General features: G+C 37.5%; 6 protein-coding genes across 8 annotated transcripts in view; 2 read left to right on the top strand and 4 right to left on the bottom strand.

Annotated features, from left to right (window-relative positions):
• The window catches only part of Nrx-IV (neurexin-4), a 21,803-nt gene extending 12,277 nt beyond the window's left edge, over positions 1 to 9,526 (bottom strand). For 2 of the 3 annotated variants that reach the window (XM_017620003.1, XM_017620004.1), the window contains exons 1-2: positions 9,020 to 9,526; positions 5,895 to 6,011 (exon numbers count right to left, since the gene is read on the bottom strand). In XM_017620003.1, the coding sequence (XP_017475492.1) occupies positions 5,895 to 6,011; positions 9,020 to 9,101 (199 nt within the window). In that variant the 5' untranslated portion in view covers positions 9,102 to 9,526. Of the gene's footprint in view, positions 1 to 5,894; positions 6,012 to 9,019 lie in introns of those variants that run through there. The other variant, XM_017620006.1, reaches the window with a different exon arrangement.
• Positions 2,983 to 5,085, bottom strand: LOC108365823 (L-aminoadipate-semialdehyde dehydrogenase-phosphopantetheinyl transferase). Its single transcript, XM_017620007.1, has one exon. It carries the CDS (start codon positions 4,046 to 4,048, stop codon positions 3,167 to 3,169), a length of 882 nt encoding a protein of 293 aa, XP_017475496.1. The 5' UTR covers positions 4,049 to 5,085; the 3' UTR covers positions 2,983 to 3,166.
• A 121-nt stretch (positions 9,527 to 9,647) lies between the features above and the next one.
• On the top strand, positions 9,648 to 10,668 carry Gas41 (YEATS domain-containing protein 4 Gas41). The gene is made up of 2 exons (XM_017620012.1): positions 9,648 to 10,331; positions 10,391 to 10,668. Exons 1-2 carry the CDS (start codon positions 9,773 to 9,775, stop codon positions 10,549 to 10,551), a joined length of 720 nt encoding a protein of 239 aa, XP_017475501.1. The 5' UTR covers positions 9,648 to 9,772; the 3' UTR covers positions 10,552 to 10,668.
• Positions 10,655 to 12,322, bottom strand: cbc (protein CLP1 homolog). Its single transcript, XM_017620011.1, has 4 exons — positions 12,097 to 12,322; positions 11,476 to 12,028; positions 10,905 to 11,409; positions 10,655 to 10,832 (listed from the first exon to the last, which is right to left on the bottom strand). The coding sequence occupies exons 1-4, from the start codon at positions 12,193 to 12,195 to the stop codon at positions 10,721 to 10,723; spliced, it is 1,269 nt and encodes a 422-aa protein (XP_017475500.1). The 5' UTR covers positions 12,196 to 12,322; the 3' UTR covers positions 10,655 to 10,720.
• A 247-nt stretch (positions 12,323 to 12,569) lies between these two features.
• Positions 12,570 to 14,491, top strand: LOC108365821 (peptidyl-prolyl cis-trans isomerase CWC27 homolog). Its single transcript, XM_017620002.1, has 4 exons — positions 12,570 to 12,767; positions 12,824 to 13,368; positions 13,476 to 13,886; positions 13,943 to 14,491. The coding sequence occupies exons 1-4, from the start codon at positions 12,726 to 12,728 to the stop codon at positions 14,466 to 14,468; spliced, it is 1,524 nt and encodes a 507-aa protein (XP_017475491.1). The 5' UTR covers positions 12,570 to 12,725; the 3' UTR covers positions 14,469 to 14,491.
• LOC108365825 (peroxiredoxin-4-like) lies at positions 14,466 to 15,185 on the bottom strand (the record flags this gene model as incomplete). Its single annotated transcript, XM_017620009.1, has 2 exons — positions 14,466 to 14,679; positions 14,739 to 15,185. Coding segments are annotated over 2 exons (498 nt in total), but the record flags the coding sequence as incomplete, so codon positions are not given.
• Positions 15,186 to 15,190: the final 5 nt, after the last annotated feature.

Raw genomic sequence — 15,190 nt, 5'->3', positions numbered from 1 at the left:
GGTATGTTGTTGTGTTGTGGCGACTGTGTGTGGTTGCTGTGTGAGTGTGTGGGGCTGCACGGGCGGACTATGGGTTGCCGTGGAGGCTGCTCTATTTGAGCAACAGGGGGCCACGTACGACGTGGTCCACTGTCTGTGTGTCCGTAGTCCCGAGCAGACCCTGAGGTGACTCCACCCCTCGCAGGCATTACACTTGACTGAGGTGGAGTTGTGGTGTAAACGTCTCCGGCATACACAGCAGGTGTATATTTCTGGCCCAGGGTTTGACTCGATGCCAGCCCTGAGTAGGAGAATGCGTAGTGAATGTTGCCCTATGGACGGACAACTTCTGAGATACTTCGCCGACCTAAACGGGGTTAGATCGCCGAAACAACAGCCCTTGGTCGGGTGAAACCCGAGTCATTCCGGTACGTAGAACCGGCTGTCGTGGGAATGCAGAAGTAGGTTTCTTGTCCCGGGGTTGGACTCGATCACAGCCTGGATCCGAACGATGTAAATTAGATATGTGTGTATGTATGTATAGCTAAATGAATACACACTTACATACATATGATTCATAAAATTCATAAATTTGATCCTGCCCTCAACTCAGCTCAGTCATACACAATTAGTTACCAGCTCTTGTTTACCCAGAACAAACCAGTGTATCGATTGATTTGTAAGCGAAACACCCTCTGATTAATAGAAACGTTTTCGCAATTGTTTAGTACAAATAGAAGCACGTGAACCCTAAAACGTTAAATTAACTGGGACACGCTTACATACTGCATATTTATAAGCACAAGAGTTCCAGAATAGTAAAAGGATCAAAGCTAATGAGGATTGCAGGCGTGCAAGCATAGCCAATATGAAATGCAGCTCATAGACCAAATGCAAGATTTTTGGGGGAGGGAGTTAATGGATGGCTCAAATAGGAAAAGACACTATACACGCGGAAAGGTCAAAGCAAAATCGACCGAATGGTAGGGCAGGCAATAAATTTTAAATTGAATAGCTGACACTAAACAAAAAAAATCAACAAGGCACACGAGTCGAAAAGCATTTAAAATAATTAAATTGCTACTAAGCAATAAAGCGAAAGTCTAAACGCAATTGAAATGATTATCGAAATCGCCAAAAATCGGTTACAAATGAAAACAAAAACAAGACAAATAGTAGGTAAGTGCTACATGCATAAGTATGTATGCATGTTTTTTGAACATAAAAGGGACGTCCAAACGAGCGAACTACCCTCAAACTTATGGCAGCACAGGGGATAATGCAATTTTTGGAAATAAAATCACTGAAATTGCTGCAATGCGCTTTACAAGAACACGAAATTGCTATTGAACTATGGCGACAGATCCGGTGAGCATACACACAAACATAAGTAAATGAATGGGCGAGCGAGTCCGCCTTTGACAGCGGCATCTCGCCTTTTCTGGGTATGACGGGAGTGCCAAAACTAAATGGTCACGCGGCATAACAAATATGCTTGCTGGCATTTCATTGTTTGTTAGGAGCACTCAAATGCTGTGAATTTCTCACAAACTAGGGGAGACAAATACAAGGACTTAGTGGGCATGCTGCAGTGCGATTAGGGTGATGCATTTGTGAATGAATGGATGGATAGAATTTCATACGAAAAAGGGTGAAGGCAACCGACAAGGACAACGGCTATGCTGCAATTATTTGAGTGGAAAGCGAAAGAAAAAGGCGCATACAACACGGGACACTGTGGTTGTAACGGATATAAAAACAATTGAAAAACAAAATAACAATTGAAGGGTTTATTTGCAAAAAAAAAAAAAAACGAAAATACTATTTTAGTTTGCTTGAAGCGTTTAAGGATCATTGGAAGTGATTCGAACCGCTTGCCAACCACAAAGCACTCGAGCTGTCGGCAAAAAAAACACGGCAGGTGCGAACTTTTTAATTTGAAAGACCACTGAAATATTCTGAACCCCTGTGGTTTTACATTACAAATTCATTTTAGGGATTTTCTGCTGCATTAAGCATATTGGAAAGAGATTTTTTATAGTTGAATTATTAATGAATAAACGACTGCCAAATAAATTATTCGCGAAAGGTCTTAAAATGTTTTCCGCCGTAAATTCAAGTTTTCTTTTTTATTGGTGAAGATAAAAAATATTAGCATCACCTAGTTTTATTCTTTAGCTACCAGGTCATGTCTATCTTAGATTTTATTCACATACATATGTATGTATATGTAAATAAAAATAACAAAACAGCCCACTGGGAAAATAGGTAAGCACCTTGCGAGGTAAGCCATGGTTTCTTTCAGTTTTTAGTACCAAAATTGTCATCATGGCCAATGTCATCTACTAGTAAAGGGCAAAATGAACACCTCCGAAGACACATTACGTTGTCAGTTGCAAAATAACGTGCAGCCGAAGTTATTTCCAAGCACCGAACTACTCCGAGCGACTGCTCTGCATTACACATAACTTACTTTGTAAAGCGGCTCAGAAGTATGTCTGATACCAAATGTACATTCTAAATTCCTACTTACATAAGGCGGCCATGCCTTTGTAAAAGTAAGGGACGTTCGGCAGGGAAATGGTAATGACTGCCAGGTGAAGAGTAAGTTGCTAATAAGGTATTATTACGTGCTCCTAATTCCCACTGGGAGCTAAACCCCATTGCTACATGTGTCGGGCACAAATGACAAACGAGCATACATATGTACATACATACGCACATATGTATTGTTCGCATAACAATTTTGCCGCAATGCTTCGGTTTGCGCAATATTTTTATTGCTAGCGCATTGATAAATAGCGCCGCTAAAAGCGGGTTGTTGCGGAGGAGTTAGAATTTGAGCGCAGCGCCAACATACATACATATTTTTGTGTAATGAACGAACGAAAAAAATCATTCAAACTTTATACAATGCGAACCATAATGGGAACAATATGTTATAAAAACAAATCGAAATGAATGCGATCAAGTTAAACAAACAAAATAGTTTCGTTTTTTTTGTGTTAAAGGGGGTTTCTCCAGGTTAAGCAATAAATTATTTTGCTTGAATATTATCAACATAAGATGCAATAGCAGTATAAAAACATTAAATATACATACATTTTATACTAAAATTATACATATTTTTAAATTTGTCCTCCCAAATCGGCTTAAAATTAATTCGCCTCAAATCGTATGTAACTCCTCAGCTTTTTCTTCGTTCTTTTCTTAATGCCTCCCTACAGTACTGCACTACCTCGATGCTTGTTGCGCTTTCCGTCTCAACCAAGAGTTCATCCATTTTCAGTAGCTCGAATTTCCCCTCCTCTGGCTTGCAATTTCTAAATGCGATAGCCGCACAATACTTTGGATGCAGCAAGTGTTCCTCAAAGTGCCAGTCATGCATAAGCATGTCATTACAACGCAAAGTTGTGCCTGTCAACGGCGATTCCGCAACACGGAGTTCTCGCGAAGTATCCACTTTGAAGCTAATTTTTTGTAAATCAATTGTTATGCCAACGCCAAGTTCTTTGACATAAGCCTCCTTTAAACACCAATGACGCATAAATGCTTGCACTTGATCGAACTCATTGTGGTGTGGGCGTCGTATGTAACGCCATTCGCTGTCCGAGAATTTGCGCTGCATTATACGAAAGAATTCCGAAAGAGACTTCCCTCCGCTATATTCAATTTTCATCACATCAACACCAACGCCAAATGTAGGTTCAGCTACTTTCAGTTTGGTGTCCATCGAAACGCCCGCAAACAACACAAAATTTCCCTGATGCGATACATTGAAGCTCATTTGATTGGGGCATTCGTTTGCGGCTTGTGTCCAATAAGGTTTTCCACGCACATCGCGTGCAAATTGCACTTCTTTATAATCCATGCCACTTTGGACACTGACGTATTTTCGCATCAACAAACGCCCCACCAGTGATGAAAGAAAATCATCAATGTAAAAGAACTTCTGCAGCCGGTCACGTTCCTCAGCTTGGATGACAGCGACCGCCTGCGCTAACTGCGGTAGTGTTGGTGACCAGCTAGCCAAATCGACGGCCCAGCGCGTACATTTGTGCTGAGCCATTGCAGTGATAATTGGAAACCAACTTTTAATTGGTAACAATTTGTTTATTTTTATTTATTCAGAAGAAAAATAGTAACATTGTAAAGCTTCATTCCAATCAGAACTGTCAAAGTGTTGAAACAAGTTCAAAACAAAATAAGAAGAGCGGTTTATAAAAAGAGAGAGGAGACCAACTGCAGCGCTACCAACTGTTGAAAAGCAAATAAATGTAAACATAACGTCAAAGGGAGAAAATACACTATAAAAAATAAATGCTAAATATTTTAGGTTGCAGTCGAAAAATATTAACGATTGGTGCAGTTTGCTCTTGCTTGGGAAATTTAGGGTATTAATTAATACTTAATATTCCATAAAATAAGCTCCGATACATACCTACGCACAAAAGTAAAATTAAAATTAAAAAATTTTAAGTTTTAAACTTCGTATACCGAAGCCATTATGTAATAAAACGTTTACTAATACCATGGTGAAATCACCATGTACTAATACGTAGATACATACATATGTTAATCGAAAAATACATATTACTAAACAAATCATTGAGCAAAATCAAGTTAAAGAATAGATCTCTTCTCAGCATGGCAATTCGCACACTCAAAACAAAGTACACATCTACATACATACATATGAGTGTGTTTTTTTTTCGAAATAACCATCACTAGCCAAAAGAAAAAATAATATAAAAAATGTATGTTCCATTCACAAAATAAAACACAAATGAATTATTTGTCTTTCACACAAAAACTCTTCAATAAACTTAGGCAAATTTACGACTTATTGTTCAATGTTATGGTACTGTAAAATCATTATATATAAACCTAGAATTCAAAAAATAAAAACTCTCTCATGTCTCTAATCCATGTCTTAAGGCTCCGTTATGCACACTTGGCATTGCTTAAAAGTTGTCACATCAGGAATCTGTTAAATGAACTTCGCGCGTAAGCGGTTAGCCAACACACAGTATTACATACGTAAAAGTCTGTTGGTTTTTGATTTCTACGTAAAAATGGTATAGCAGTGCATGCAATGCCAAGTATGCATAACAGAGCCTTTATCCTTTCTACTTAGAAACATGAGCAACTTAACATTAGTAAGGGATTTATTTTATGATTTTGAAATTGTGTCGATATTGCAGAAGACTATCGATATGTGGCTACATATGTACATATATATTATACTTTGAATTGTCGTTATTTCAGAGGATTCTTAAAGATTTTGTAATATCTGTCCAAATATTTGAGAAAATGTTGTGTTCGTTTCTTAAAATGTCACTACACTCTTATAAGGCAAATAAGGCACATTCTCTGCCCTGAGAAGTTTTTTCAGGGGAGATGTTTGCCCTCAAAATCAGATGATTGTTTAAGTTTGATTCAGCTGAATATAGGGCGTGTTTTTTTTACTACGCATTTATTTATTTATTTATTTATCTATTTATTCATACCATACAAATTTTAAGCGCAGATACATACACGGGTAAAAAAAAACGGCCTATTGTTAGATATTTTATTATACTATAAGTTTCTATCTCCTAAAGTCCTTTATAGGCAGATTATACTGTAAATACATATACATAAAAATACATTGCTTATATGTANTAAGTTTCTATCTCCTAAAGTCCTTTATAAGCAGATTATACTGTAAATACATATACATAAAAATACATTGCTTATATGTATATGTATGTACAACACTACACATTTTATACACAAAATAATTGGAATTTTTTAAAGATTCTGCGTGAATTTATTTATCGACACAACAACTGGTGAGATATCTGATAAATGTGTACTAAGTGGTAGAAATAAATATTTCGAAAAGCAGCATGCGATTTTTCATCAACACTTACCGTTAAGGCGTGCCTTCTCGGGTCCACGATCGTTCAATGATGAAGTGGCCGTCAGGACGGCATGCTCCATAAGTGGCTGATTGCAATCATAATCAGAGAAGTAGTCACTATAAGAATCTGAAAGTAGAAAATAATATCAAAATATGTACATACATATATTACAAATAGCATGCTTATGCTTGTTTGTGAAGACCGCGTAGTTTTTCTTATATAAATATAATTGTTTATTTTCATGTCTACAATGACCTACTTAAGCGCTGTGATTTTTTTCCTTTTTGGCACTTGTCCAGCCGTGGTAAGCAATTCATTAATTAGTTTTGTGCAAAAAAAACTCTTTCTCATATTTCAAAAAAGTAATGAAAATTGCTGCGAAGTTCAAGACAAACTTTCGGGAGCTTTCGGGCACTTTCGGACTCATACTCATATGTATATCTGCAGCTCTTTTGTTTATAAATGTCGAGTTCTGTTGAAAATATGCAGCTACACCTAACCAAGTCACCTCCCCTTACAATTAATGCACAAGTCAGTGCTTACCTACAAGTAAACATTTCATACGTCCATGCAGAAGTAAACAATAACGTCACTCAAAATTATTTTCGCAATACAAAAAGGAATCTTCCTTGGCGCAATGTGCCACTTGATTTACGCTCTACAGTTGGGTATTTTGTACTTACATAATTACATATGCGAGTAGGTATGTAATTTTATATGTACAACACAAAAGCGTCTATAAATACACAATGCCAGATATTATCCTGCTCATGCTAAATTCTTATATTCGTATAATTTTGTATATACAGTGGAGGTATGTATGTACATACATAGGTACATACAATTAATAATCAACGCCAACAAGCCTACAACCAACCAAATGTGCTATAAGCGTAGTAAGCCACCCCTTTTGAGCAGTTCAGACATTTTGCCCTCCGTCGTCACCATCGTCTGTGCATGCTATTTCATTTGTTTTGCTTGCATGCAATCTTATCCTGGCTAAGCACCACTACTTAAGTGCGCCCCACACAAAGAAAAAGTGCAACAATTGATGATATTTATGCCTTGATAAACACAGCGAATGTAAAGCCAGTGATTTTCGCTTAAAAATGTTTACAAATTTTGAACATAGATATGCGAAACTCAGGATAAGGCAGAATATGTATTCAATATAATTAGCTTTGAAAACATACATACATATATGAATTTAAGTGATTTACAAGGTGTCGTAAGTGCCTTTTGTCGTTTAACGGCCGTATAATATAACTTAAAATTTTATTCAACAAAAAATTTGTTAAAATTACAAATTTTTCTTTTTTATTCTTTTTATGTAGTATCGGAAGTTGGCCTCATTTGTATTTCAACGATAAATATTTGTGTGTCGTGGGCTAATAAATAATTAAGTGTTTAAAATTTGTGTGTGGTACTCAAACGAAACCAAATGGAATGCACTCTCGAATGTGGTATTAAAGCGCGAATAGATCTAGATCTAAAAATACTTANTTCGAGAGAAATCCAACCAACGCGAACGCTTTGTGGGAAGTTGTGCGCTCTGCATGGGAAAATATCCCAGTCGAAAGATGCAGACGTTTAGTGGACTCAATGCAGCGTAGATGCGCCGCCGTCATTCGGAATAAGGGTTATACGACTAAATATTAGCTATATCTTTATTTTACTTTACACAAAGATGTAGATTTTGCGGTCGTGTTAAATTCCATATGACTTTCGTTTTTACTGCTATTTTTGTGAACAGAATTTTTTGACTACTTGTGAATTTTTTTCGTTTTAATGGAAGAAATTGCGAAGAATAATACAACTTTTTGTTTTAATTATATTTGCATTAATCATGCAATTAAATAGCGAGAGCCCTTTAAAATTTTATTAAATTTATTTTGGGTGAAGTCATGTTTTCCTACCTCAGAGAACGCACTGCTATTAATATGAACACAACTGTATGTATATGTGTCCTACAATATTTTTGGAAAAAGTGGAAAGTGAATTTAATTAACAGCTTCTAGATTTCAAGCATACGGATTCGCATTCAGACATGTCTGTATTACATTTGCAGCTAAGAATAAAATAATAATATGCATGTATGCGAATGTGCATATATGTATTCTTTGTTTTGTCAATAAATGTATGTATGTATAACAGATTGGTGTTGTCTTGGAGTTCAAATCAGTTGTTTAATCAACAACATTAATAGCTACAGGCAAATTTAGTTTTATGGGCGCATATCTGGAATAATAGCAGTGTGTTTTTCAACATATTTGCGCATACATACATACATACATACATACATACATATACTTATGTATAGTCCACACCGCTATAGAAAACTCACGTGTTTTACACGCTAATGAACTTTTGACCGAAATATTTCGCATGCGCATTACCTAATTCCGGCTGTAGTAGGTTACAAAATGCCGGCCATGTCGATTTGTCCTTGGCAAAAGATGAATATAATACAAACTTATGCAGTAAGATAGCCCCTGTGATATCAAATGCAATTCAAACCTAAATATGATTATATATGTGCATTCGTGCATACATATGTATATAAATACATGCGTACTTACATATGTATGTCAATTATTAAGCTACCTATTAGAATTAATCATGCAACGATCGTTGACTTCATGCGAATGGACGCTATAAGCCAATGGTATCGGAACTGGCTGGGGCTACCTACAATAATTGAGAACGGCTAACACGGCTCCCAAATCGATGCCTATTTTCTATTGTTGACTTAGATTTTGGTGTTGCTTTTACGCTCTCTGTTTTGGCTACACGCTTCGTAAGCTGGGTCGTGGCTATCACAAGCTGAAGTAGCCAAGCTCGGCTTTGAGACGCTCTCACCACAGATCACGCTGAAATGAGCGTGAAATAATGTTACCAACAAGCAATATGAGCGTAAAAAGCCATCAATTGCAATTAACCAAAGCAAGAGCAACGAATGATGAGACATCGCCATTATGATCTCGATATGTGGAGTCACACCCAAAAAATTTATGCTAATACCTTTCTTCTTTTACTTCAAAAACTGAGCTCTCATTGCAAAATACATACCTTAAATGTTTTGAAAATATAAATTAAGTTATTCTAATAATCTGTATTTTAGACATTTTAATTACCTGCAGACGCACTCCGTATGGTTAAGCTGATGAAAAAAATTCCACAGCACAGCAGCGCAGTCGTCAATTCAGAAGCATTCATTTTTGCTTTTGTACTATATAAATTAAGTATTTTGATTAAATGAGTTAAAAACACAATTAGTACACTTGTAAATGCATGTAGAAATAATTGCACTTGTTTGGTGTCCACTCAAATAATCCAGCCTACACAAATTTTGGCTGGTTGGCAGTAAATTTGAGCTTCTACTGCCACAGGGAGCGCTAGCCAGGCACACCAGCGCCTCTTACAACACTCGCGCACTGATGACTTTCAGGTGTTTTACACACCAGGAAAGTATTCCGGAAAAAATTGCCCTCTTATTTCTTTTAAAAATCACTGTTTATACAAAGATTTATTTTCCAGTGAAATGTATTAAATAAAAAAAGCCACCGTCACGCCGCTTCAGAAAAATATCGCTGCTCCTTGCTGGTCGGCCGAATCGAATTTAAAATCAAGAGCATGTGAATACTTTGCCAACTCTTTTAACATATTTTTGCGAAAATTGTAGAATGAAGAAAATGAGGGTTAACATTCTCCAGGTTGGTAGCACTAAACGTCAGCGCTGTGTGCTTCATTTTCTCAATCATCACTTTTATTTTGTGCTTCATTTTAGCAACAAAATCACCAGCTGATTGTTTATACGAGCATTTTTGTGAATATAAAATAAATTTCGCTGGAAACTATTTCTTTACTGGTAAAAAGGATATCGCAACATGAACAGCCTTAATATACCGACAGATTTTGGTCCGGATTCGGGCGGTCGCGTAAAAGGTTTAGTTATTGTGAAGCCCATTGTCTACGGAAACATTGCGCGCTCTTTTGGTAAAAAGAACGAGGATGGGCATACACATCAGTGGAAAGTGTACGTAAAACCTTTCCACAATGAAGACATGTCCGTCTATGTGAAGAAGGTACATTTTAAACTTCACGAAAGCTATGCTAACCCGAATCGAATTGTTACTAAACCACCCTACGAAATTACCGAGACCGGTTGGGGCGAATTTGAAGTGGTCATCAAAATATATTTCCACGACCCAACAGAACGTCCTGTGACGTGCTATCACATATTGAAACTTTTCCAAAGTCCAGTGGTTGATGGTGAACTATCCAGCACCCATTTGGACAACAATAGAAGATTAGGTGCTGCAAATGTACATTTAGTATCAGAGTCTTATGAGGAGATCGTATTCCAAGAGCCGACCCAATTAATGCAACATTTTCTCTTGAATGTGCAGCCACTGACAAGTGGTTCCTATACACACGACACAGATTGTAAGTGCTATTACTAAATGAAATAATTTGTTTACCTTTAAATTTGTATTTACTTTTAGTCGACTCAAAGAAGGAAAGAACCTTAGAAAACATTATTGAAGTCAAAGGAAAGGTGAAAAATGAAATTAATTCGCTGAAAGACAAATTGAAAATTGCACGTGAGACTATAGCCAAGTTCAAAGCGGAACTGGCAAAGGTACAAAAGCCGCCCGCTACATAAAAGTAATATTTTACCTTCTCTTAAAAACATTTCTCCAAATCATCTGAAAAACTACCGCGTTATGTAGTACACTAAAATGTTACAAAAACAAAATAAATTATTTTATTTTTCTTAAAATATACTTTTTATTTTGTTTAGAAAACGGCGAGTCTCTAAACTTTTGGCATTCTCAAACAATATCCATGAATTGTAGTTCAGAGAACAGCATCACCGTGTTTGGTAGCGGCCTAGGCTGTGGGGAAAGTACGGTTATAGTTTGTTTATCCATATCCACGTCGGTGCTACAATAAAAGCATCATTATTAGTGGACTAAATATTCAGTCCTTTGGATGAAAATATATTTAAATACTTACACGCAGACAAAACCAGCTACATTAGTTCCAATTATATCCTCCTCCGTCGATTCGGCAAAGCTAATTGATAAGAGGTGGTGCAGTAGTGAAGGGCTGGGAGTCACTGCTACAACTTTGGTTTTATTGTCTTCCGCCTTCATTCCAATGGGCATGCATGAGTCAGGCAACGGCGGAGCGCCTATTTTGTACAATTTCAAATCTTGGAATTTTACTTCGAATGAGAATGGGTAGAAAGGTGTACGATTTCCATAGAAGTATTCTTTAATGCGCAAGTCACGCTGCTCGTTACGCAAATCCCTACTTCGCTCCACTACACCACCACTCTTTGGCAACAAAACGACGCGAACGAATGATGGCATATCCCGCAGAAGCTCATTGTACAAGCGCTCCTGGTCGAGAACAAATATTGCGTTCACTTCAAATGCTTGTGCCGTGTGCAACAAATGAGCATACCCATCCGCTTTCACCCAACCGCATGTATTAATAATCATACCAGAGTATTTTGCTAAAAATAAAATTATTTTCATATGTAATTATTATATGTTATCTATTGGTATTTATTTTTACTCACTTCGTTTATTAACATTCATAGATTCCAATGTTACTTCTGCCATCTTTGCTACTGTCGCCTTGTATAGAACATTATTAGAACCGGGACTTTTATGTCCAAAATGATAGACTAGAGGCGCTGTCTGAGAAAATCCTTCCTCGATGCTAGCAGGTCGTTCAATGAGTATCGATGCTATAGTGCCTGGAATCGAGATTGAACCTTGTCCAACGTCAATGTCTGCATAAAGAGGTCGTCGCCCCAGCCTCACCGCATAGTTAAGAAATATACGAGACAAAGTACTCTTCCCCACATCTAGGGGACCCACAACCATTGCTACTGGACCTCGTTCGTCTTTCTCCTCGGCATCCACGCGCATTTGCTCCAAGGCTGCATGACAATTTAAGTACTGCACCATTGGAGTTTCTTTTGAAATATAGCTAACGTCAGTTTTCCCATTTACATTCAGCACACATCCGTGGTAAGTAAAGATTGCCACTTTGGCGCCAGTGAGGAACTCGTATTTTTTCTTCTTTACCAATTCTGTGCCAAACATTTCAGCGAAACCAGATACAAGCTGAATGGCAAAAAAAAACAAAGTAACTATGCATTAAAGCCATTTTTAAGCGATTTATTCGAAGTTACCGCAACGTAAACTTTGGCGTCTTTGTCCTCTATTTCAAAACGCAGTTCCGAATCTGCTTCCAAAGTAAACTCCTCGCCTTCTTTGGATTCCTCAGTCATTGTTAATTAGTATAAAAACGATACCCTATAATTTTACAATAATTAAACTATGCCAAATCCGCAACAAGTAATAGTACGCTAATGTGTAATATGCAATTTGTTTATAAACAGCTGTTGGCAAACCCTGGGTTGCTTTGATAGTATTAAAAAAACGATGAACTTTAATTACAAGTTGTTGCAAGTATCTACTTCGAACTTTTATTTATTTATGAAGATAAACAAACTAGCTCACAAAAAAACTGCATAAAATGTGCGGTTATTTATATGGCTATGAAAAATGTTTTGATTTTTAAGAAATTTCTCAGGTGAGAAATTCCGAAGACAGACCCGTGCCTCTACATTTTTTCGAAATATTGGCATCACAGATCAGCTGGCACAGAACGTAATTTACAAGGCGAATTCGTTTTTACGTTCTTCGCAGCTGCCAATTCAGTAAACATTTCAGTCTGGCGCTGTTTATAAATATTTTATACAGTTTTACAAAAGACTACACAAATTTTTAACTAATCTGTAGGTGAACTAAAGAATCCATGAGTAACATTTACATACAAGAGCCGCCCACTTCGGGAAAGGTAAGTGAACTCCTCTAGTGTCAACATAAGTAGTGTACGACAAACGGACCTTGCAGGTACTTCTGAAGACTACAGTGGGTGATATAGATATAGAGCTTTGGTCGCGAGAATGTCCCAAAGCATGCCGCAATTTCATACAGCTATGCATGGAAGGCTATTACAATGGAACAATATTTCACCGTGTCGTCAAGGGCTTTATTGTTCAAGGCGGGGATCCCAGCGGCGACGGCAGTGGCGGAGAATCCATCTACGGGCATCCATTTAAGGATGAATTTCATTCTCGCTTACGTTATGCTCGACGCGGCCTGGTTGGCATGGCGAACGCAGATAAAGATGACAATGGCTCACAGTTTTTCTTTACCATGGCCGCTACACCAGAACTGCAAAATAAAAACACGCTTTTCGGCAAAGTGACCGGAGACACTGTCTACAATATGTTGAAATTGGAAGACGGCTTAGTCGATCACAATGAGCGGCCTATGTATCCCCAAAAAATTTTGCGTACCGAAATATTGAACAATCCTTTTGATGATATAGTTCCGCGCAAGGTGGCAAAAGAGAATAAAAAAGAGAAAAACAAAAAGCGCGAAAAGGGTGTTAAGTATGTTAAAAGAGGCCCAGCCATAAGGCAATTTTCGATTTACTTAAGTAGTCAACAATTACATATTGAAGTATACAAATACATGTTTTGTTCGGCTTTTTCTGTAGGAATTTTGGACTGCTCTCTTTTGGCGTGGAGGCTGAGGAGGATGAAGAGGAAACGAATCAATTTGTGCAGAAAAATGCTGGGAAGGCTAAATCGATGCATGACGTTGTTGACGATCCCAAACTGAGTAAAGATGCATTGCGAATCGAAAACACAGCTAGTGTAAGTTCTGATGATGAAGAAGCTTTAGAAGAAGAACGCCGATTAACGCGTATCAAAAAAGAGCCACTCGGTGATGAAGATGTGGAGGAACGTAAGAAACGCATAAAAGAGAAGCTACAACCAACAGCCAGTACATCAAAAAAAGCGCCAAAAACAGAAACCGTACAAATAAAAACCGAAATCTCCGACTCTGATGAAGACGTGCTAATGACCCAAGAGCAGGAACAGAAAATAAAAAACCAGAAGAAGAAGTACACACAAATAGAAATTCGATGGATTTGTTTTAATTTTTCATCTTCTTATTTAGGGATGAAATTCGCAAAGAGATTCTCAACCTTAAAAAGCAATATCAAACAGAAAAGAGGGAACGTGAAAAAATTGATGAGAAAAAGCCTGAGAAAAGCGGCAATGTTGAATTGCATGCTAACGCGAAAGACAATGAATTTATACAGAATTTTATCGAGGAAAAGGAGAAATATAGCAGTCTAAAATCAAAGATTCCAAAGAAGGGTGCTAGCCGGGAAGACTTTACTTTAAGCTTACTTTCGAAATTTCGCAATAAATTAGATGCGCTAAAACAAAAACAAGCCGAATCGAATGAGAGCAAAGAGCTCGTTGACGACGTCATTGTAGAGAAAGAAATTCAAGGAGACGATTGGTTGGCGCACACATTGAAGTTTGACGAAGCCGCGCCTATATTAGCTAAAGACGCATCTACCAAAGGTGATGATTGGTATGATGCATACGATCCTCGAAATCCATTAAATAAACGAAAAAGAGGGGAGGGCAGTAGAAGTGGAGGCAGCAGTAGTAGTACAAAACGTCGAAAATAAAATGTTGTACTGCACAATTTTTGTTTATTATGTCCAATGACGTCCCGATTCTATGAGGACCTTCGTAAATATGTATGTAAAATGGAGAAAATAAAAAAATCAATCCTTTGATATAGAAATATATGAAAAAAGTGTAGAATCGATGATACTTTTATGTAATTTAGTTATTCTTCTGAAAATACTTTGACTTCTCCTTTGGGTCAGGGACGATCTGCAAATAAAAGTATTGTAACTAGTTTATAATGCAAAATAATTTTTGCATTAATTTACCGTATCCGCGCCAGGCTTCCATCCAGCAGGGCACACTTCTCCGTGAGTATCGGTATATTGGAAAGCTTGCACCAGCCGAATTGTTTCATCTACCGAACGTCCAACGGGCAAATCGTTCATTGTTATTTGTCGCAAAATACCGCGGTGGTCGATGATAAAGAGACCACGGAGGGTATGGCCCAAATCTTCTAGATAAACGCCGTAGTCCCTGCTGATCTTATGCGTCAAGTCGGAAAGTAATGGTATCTTTACATATCCAAGACCTCCTTCTTTTCGGGGTGTGTTGATCCATGCCAAATGCGTAAAGTGGGAATCGACACTGACCGCCACAACGTCTGCCTTGATTTTTCGAAATTCTTCGATGCGATCCGAAAATGCAATAATTTCGGTGGGACATACAAATGTGCTGAAAATCAATATTTTTAAATGATAAACTCGACTAGAACAGATAA

This window comes from Rhagoletis zephyria, unplaced genomic scaffold (assembly GCF_001687245.7).
Source record: "Rhagoletis zephyria isolate East Lansing unplaced genomic scaffold, Rhagoletis_zephyria_1.1 Rzeph_scaffold_02012, whole genome shotgun sequence".
Lineage (NCBI taxonomy): Eukaryota > Metazoa > Arthropoda > Insecta > Diptera > Tephritidae > Rhagoletis > Rhagoletis zephyria.
The sequence above is the reverse complement of the archived record's forward strand: the minus strand, read 5'-3'. Positions and strand labels throughout refer to the sequence as shown.

Bases quoted from the DNA above. Each gene is read 5' to 3' on its own strand.
- LOC108365823 (XM_017620007.1), bottom strand. From the start codon at position 4,048: ATGGCTCAGCACAAATGTACGCGCTGGGCCGTCGATTTGGCTAGCTGG.
- Gas41 (XM_017620012.1), top strand. From the start codon at position 9,773: ATGAACAGCCTTAATATACCGACAGATTTTGGTCCGGATTCGGGCGGT. The intron at 10,332-10,390 runs GTAAGTGCTATT...ATTTACTTTTAG, and splicing joins CTATACACACGACACAGATT to TCGACTCAAAGAAGGAAAGA.
- cbc (XM_017620011.1), bottom strand. From the start codon at position 12,195: ATGACTGAGGAATCCAAAGAAGGCGAGGAGTTTACTTTGGAAGCAGAT. The intron at 12,029-12,096 runs GTAACTTCGAAT...TTTGCCATTCAG, and splicing joins ACGCCAAAGTTTACGTTGCG to CTTGTATCTGGTTTCGCTGA. The intron at 11,410-11,475 runs GTGAGTAAAAAT...TTTTATTTTTAG, and splicing joins TATGAATGTTAATAAACGAA to CAAAATACTCTGGTATGATT.
- LOC108365821 (XM_017620002.1), top strand. From the start codon at position 12,726: ATGAGTAACATTTACATACAAGAGCCGCCCACTTCGGGAAAG. The intron at 12,768-12,823 runs GTAAGTGAACTC...CGGACCTTGCAG, and splicing joins AGCCGCCCACTTCGGGAAAG to GTACTTCTGAAGACTACAGT. The intron at 13,369-13,475 runs GTATGTTAAAAG...CTTTTTCTGTAG, and splicing joins AAGCGCGAAAAGGGTGTTAA to GAATTTTGGACTGCTCTCTT.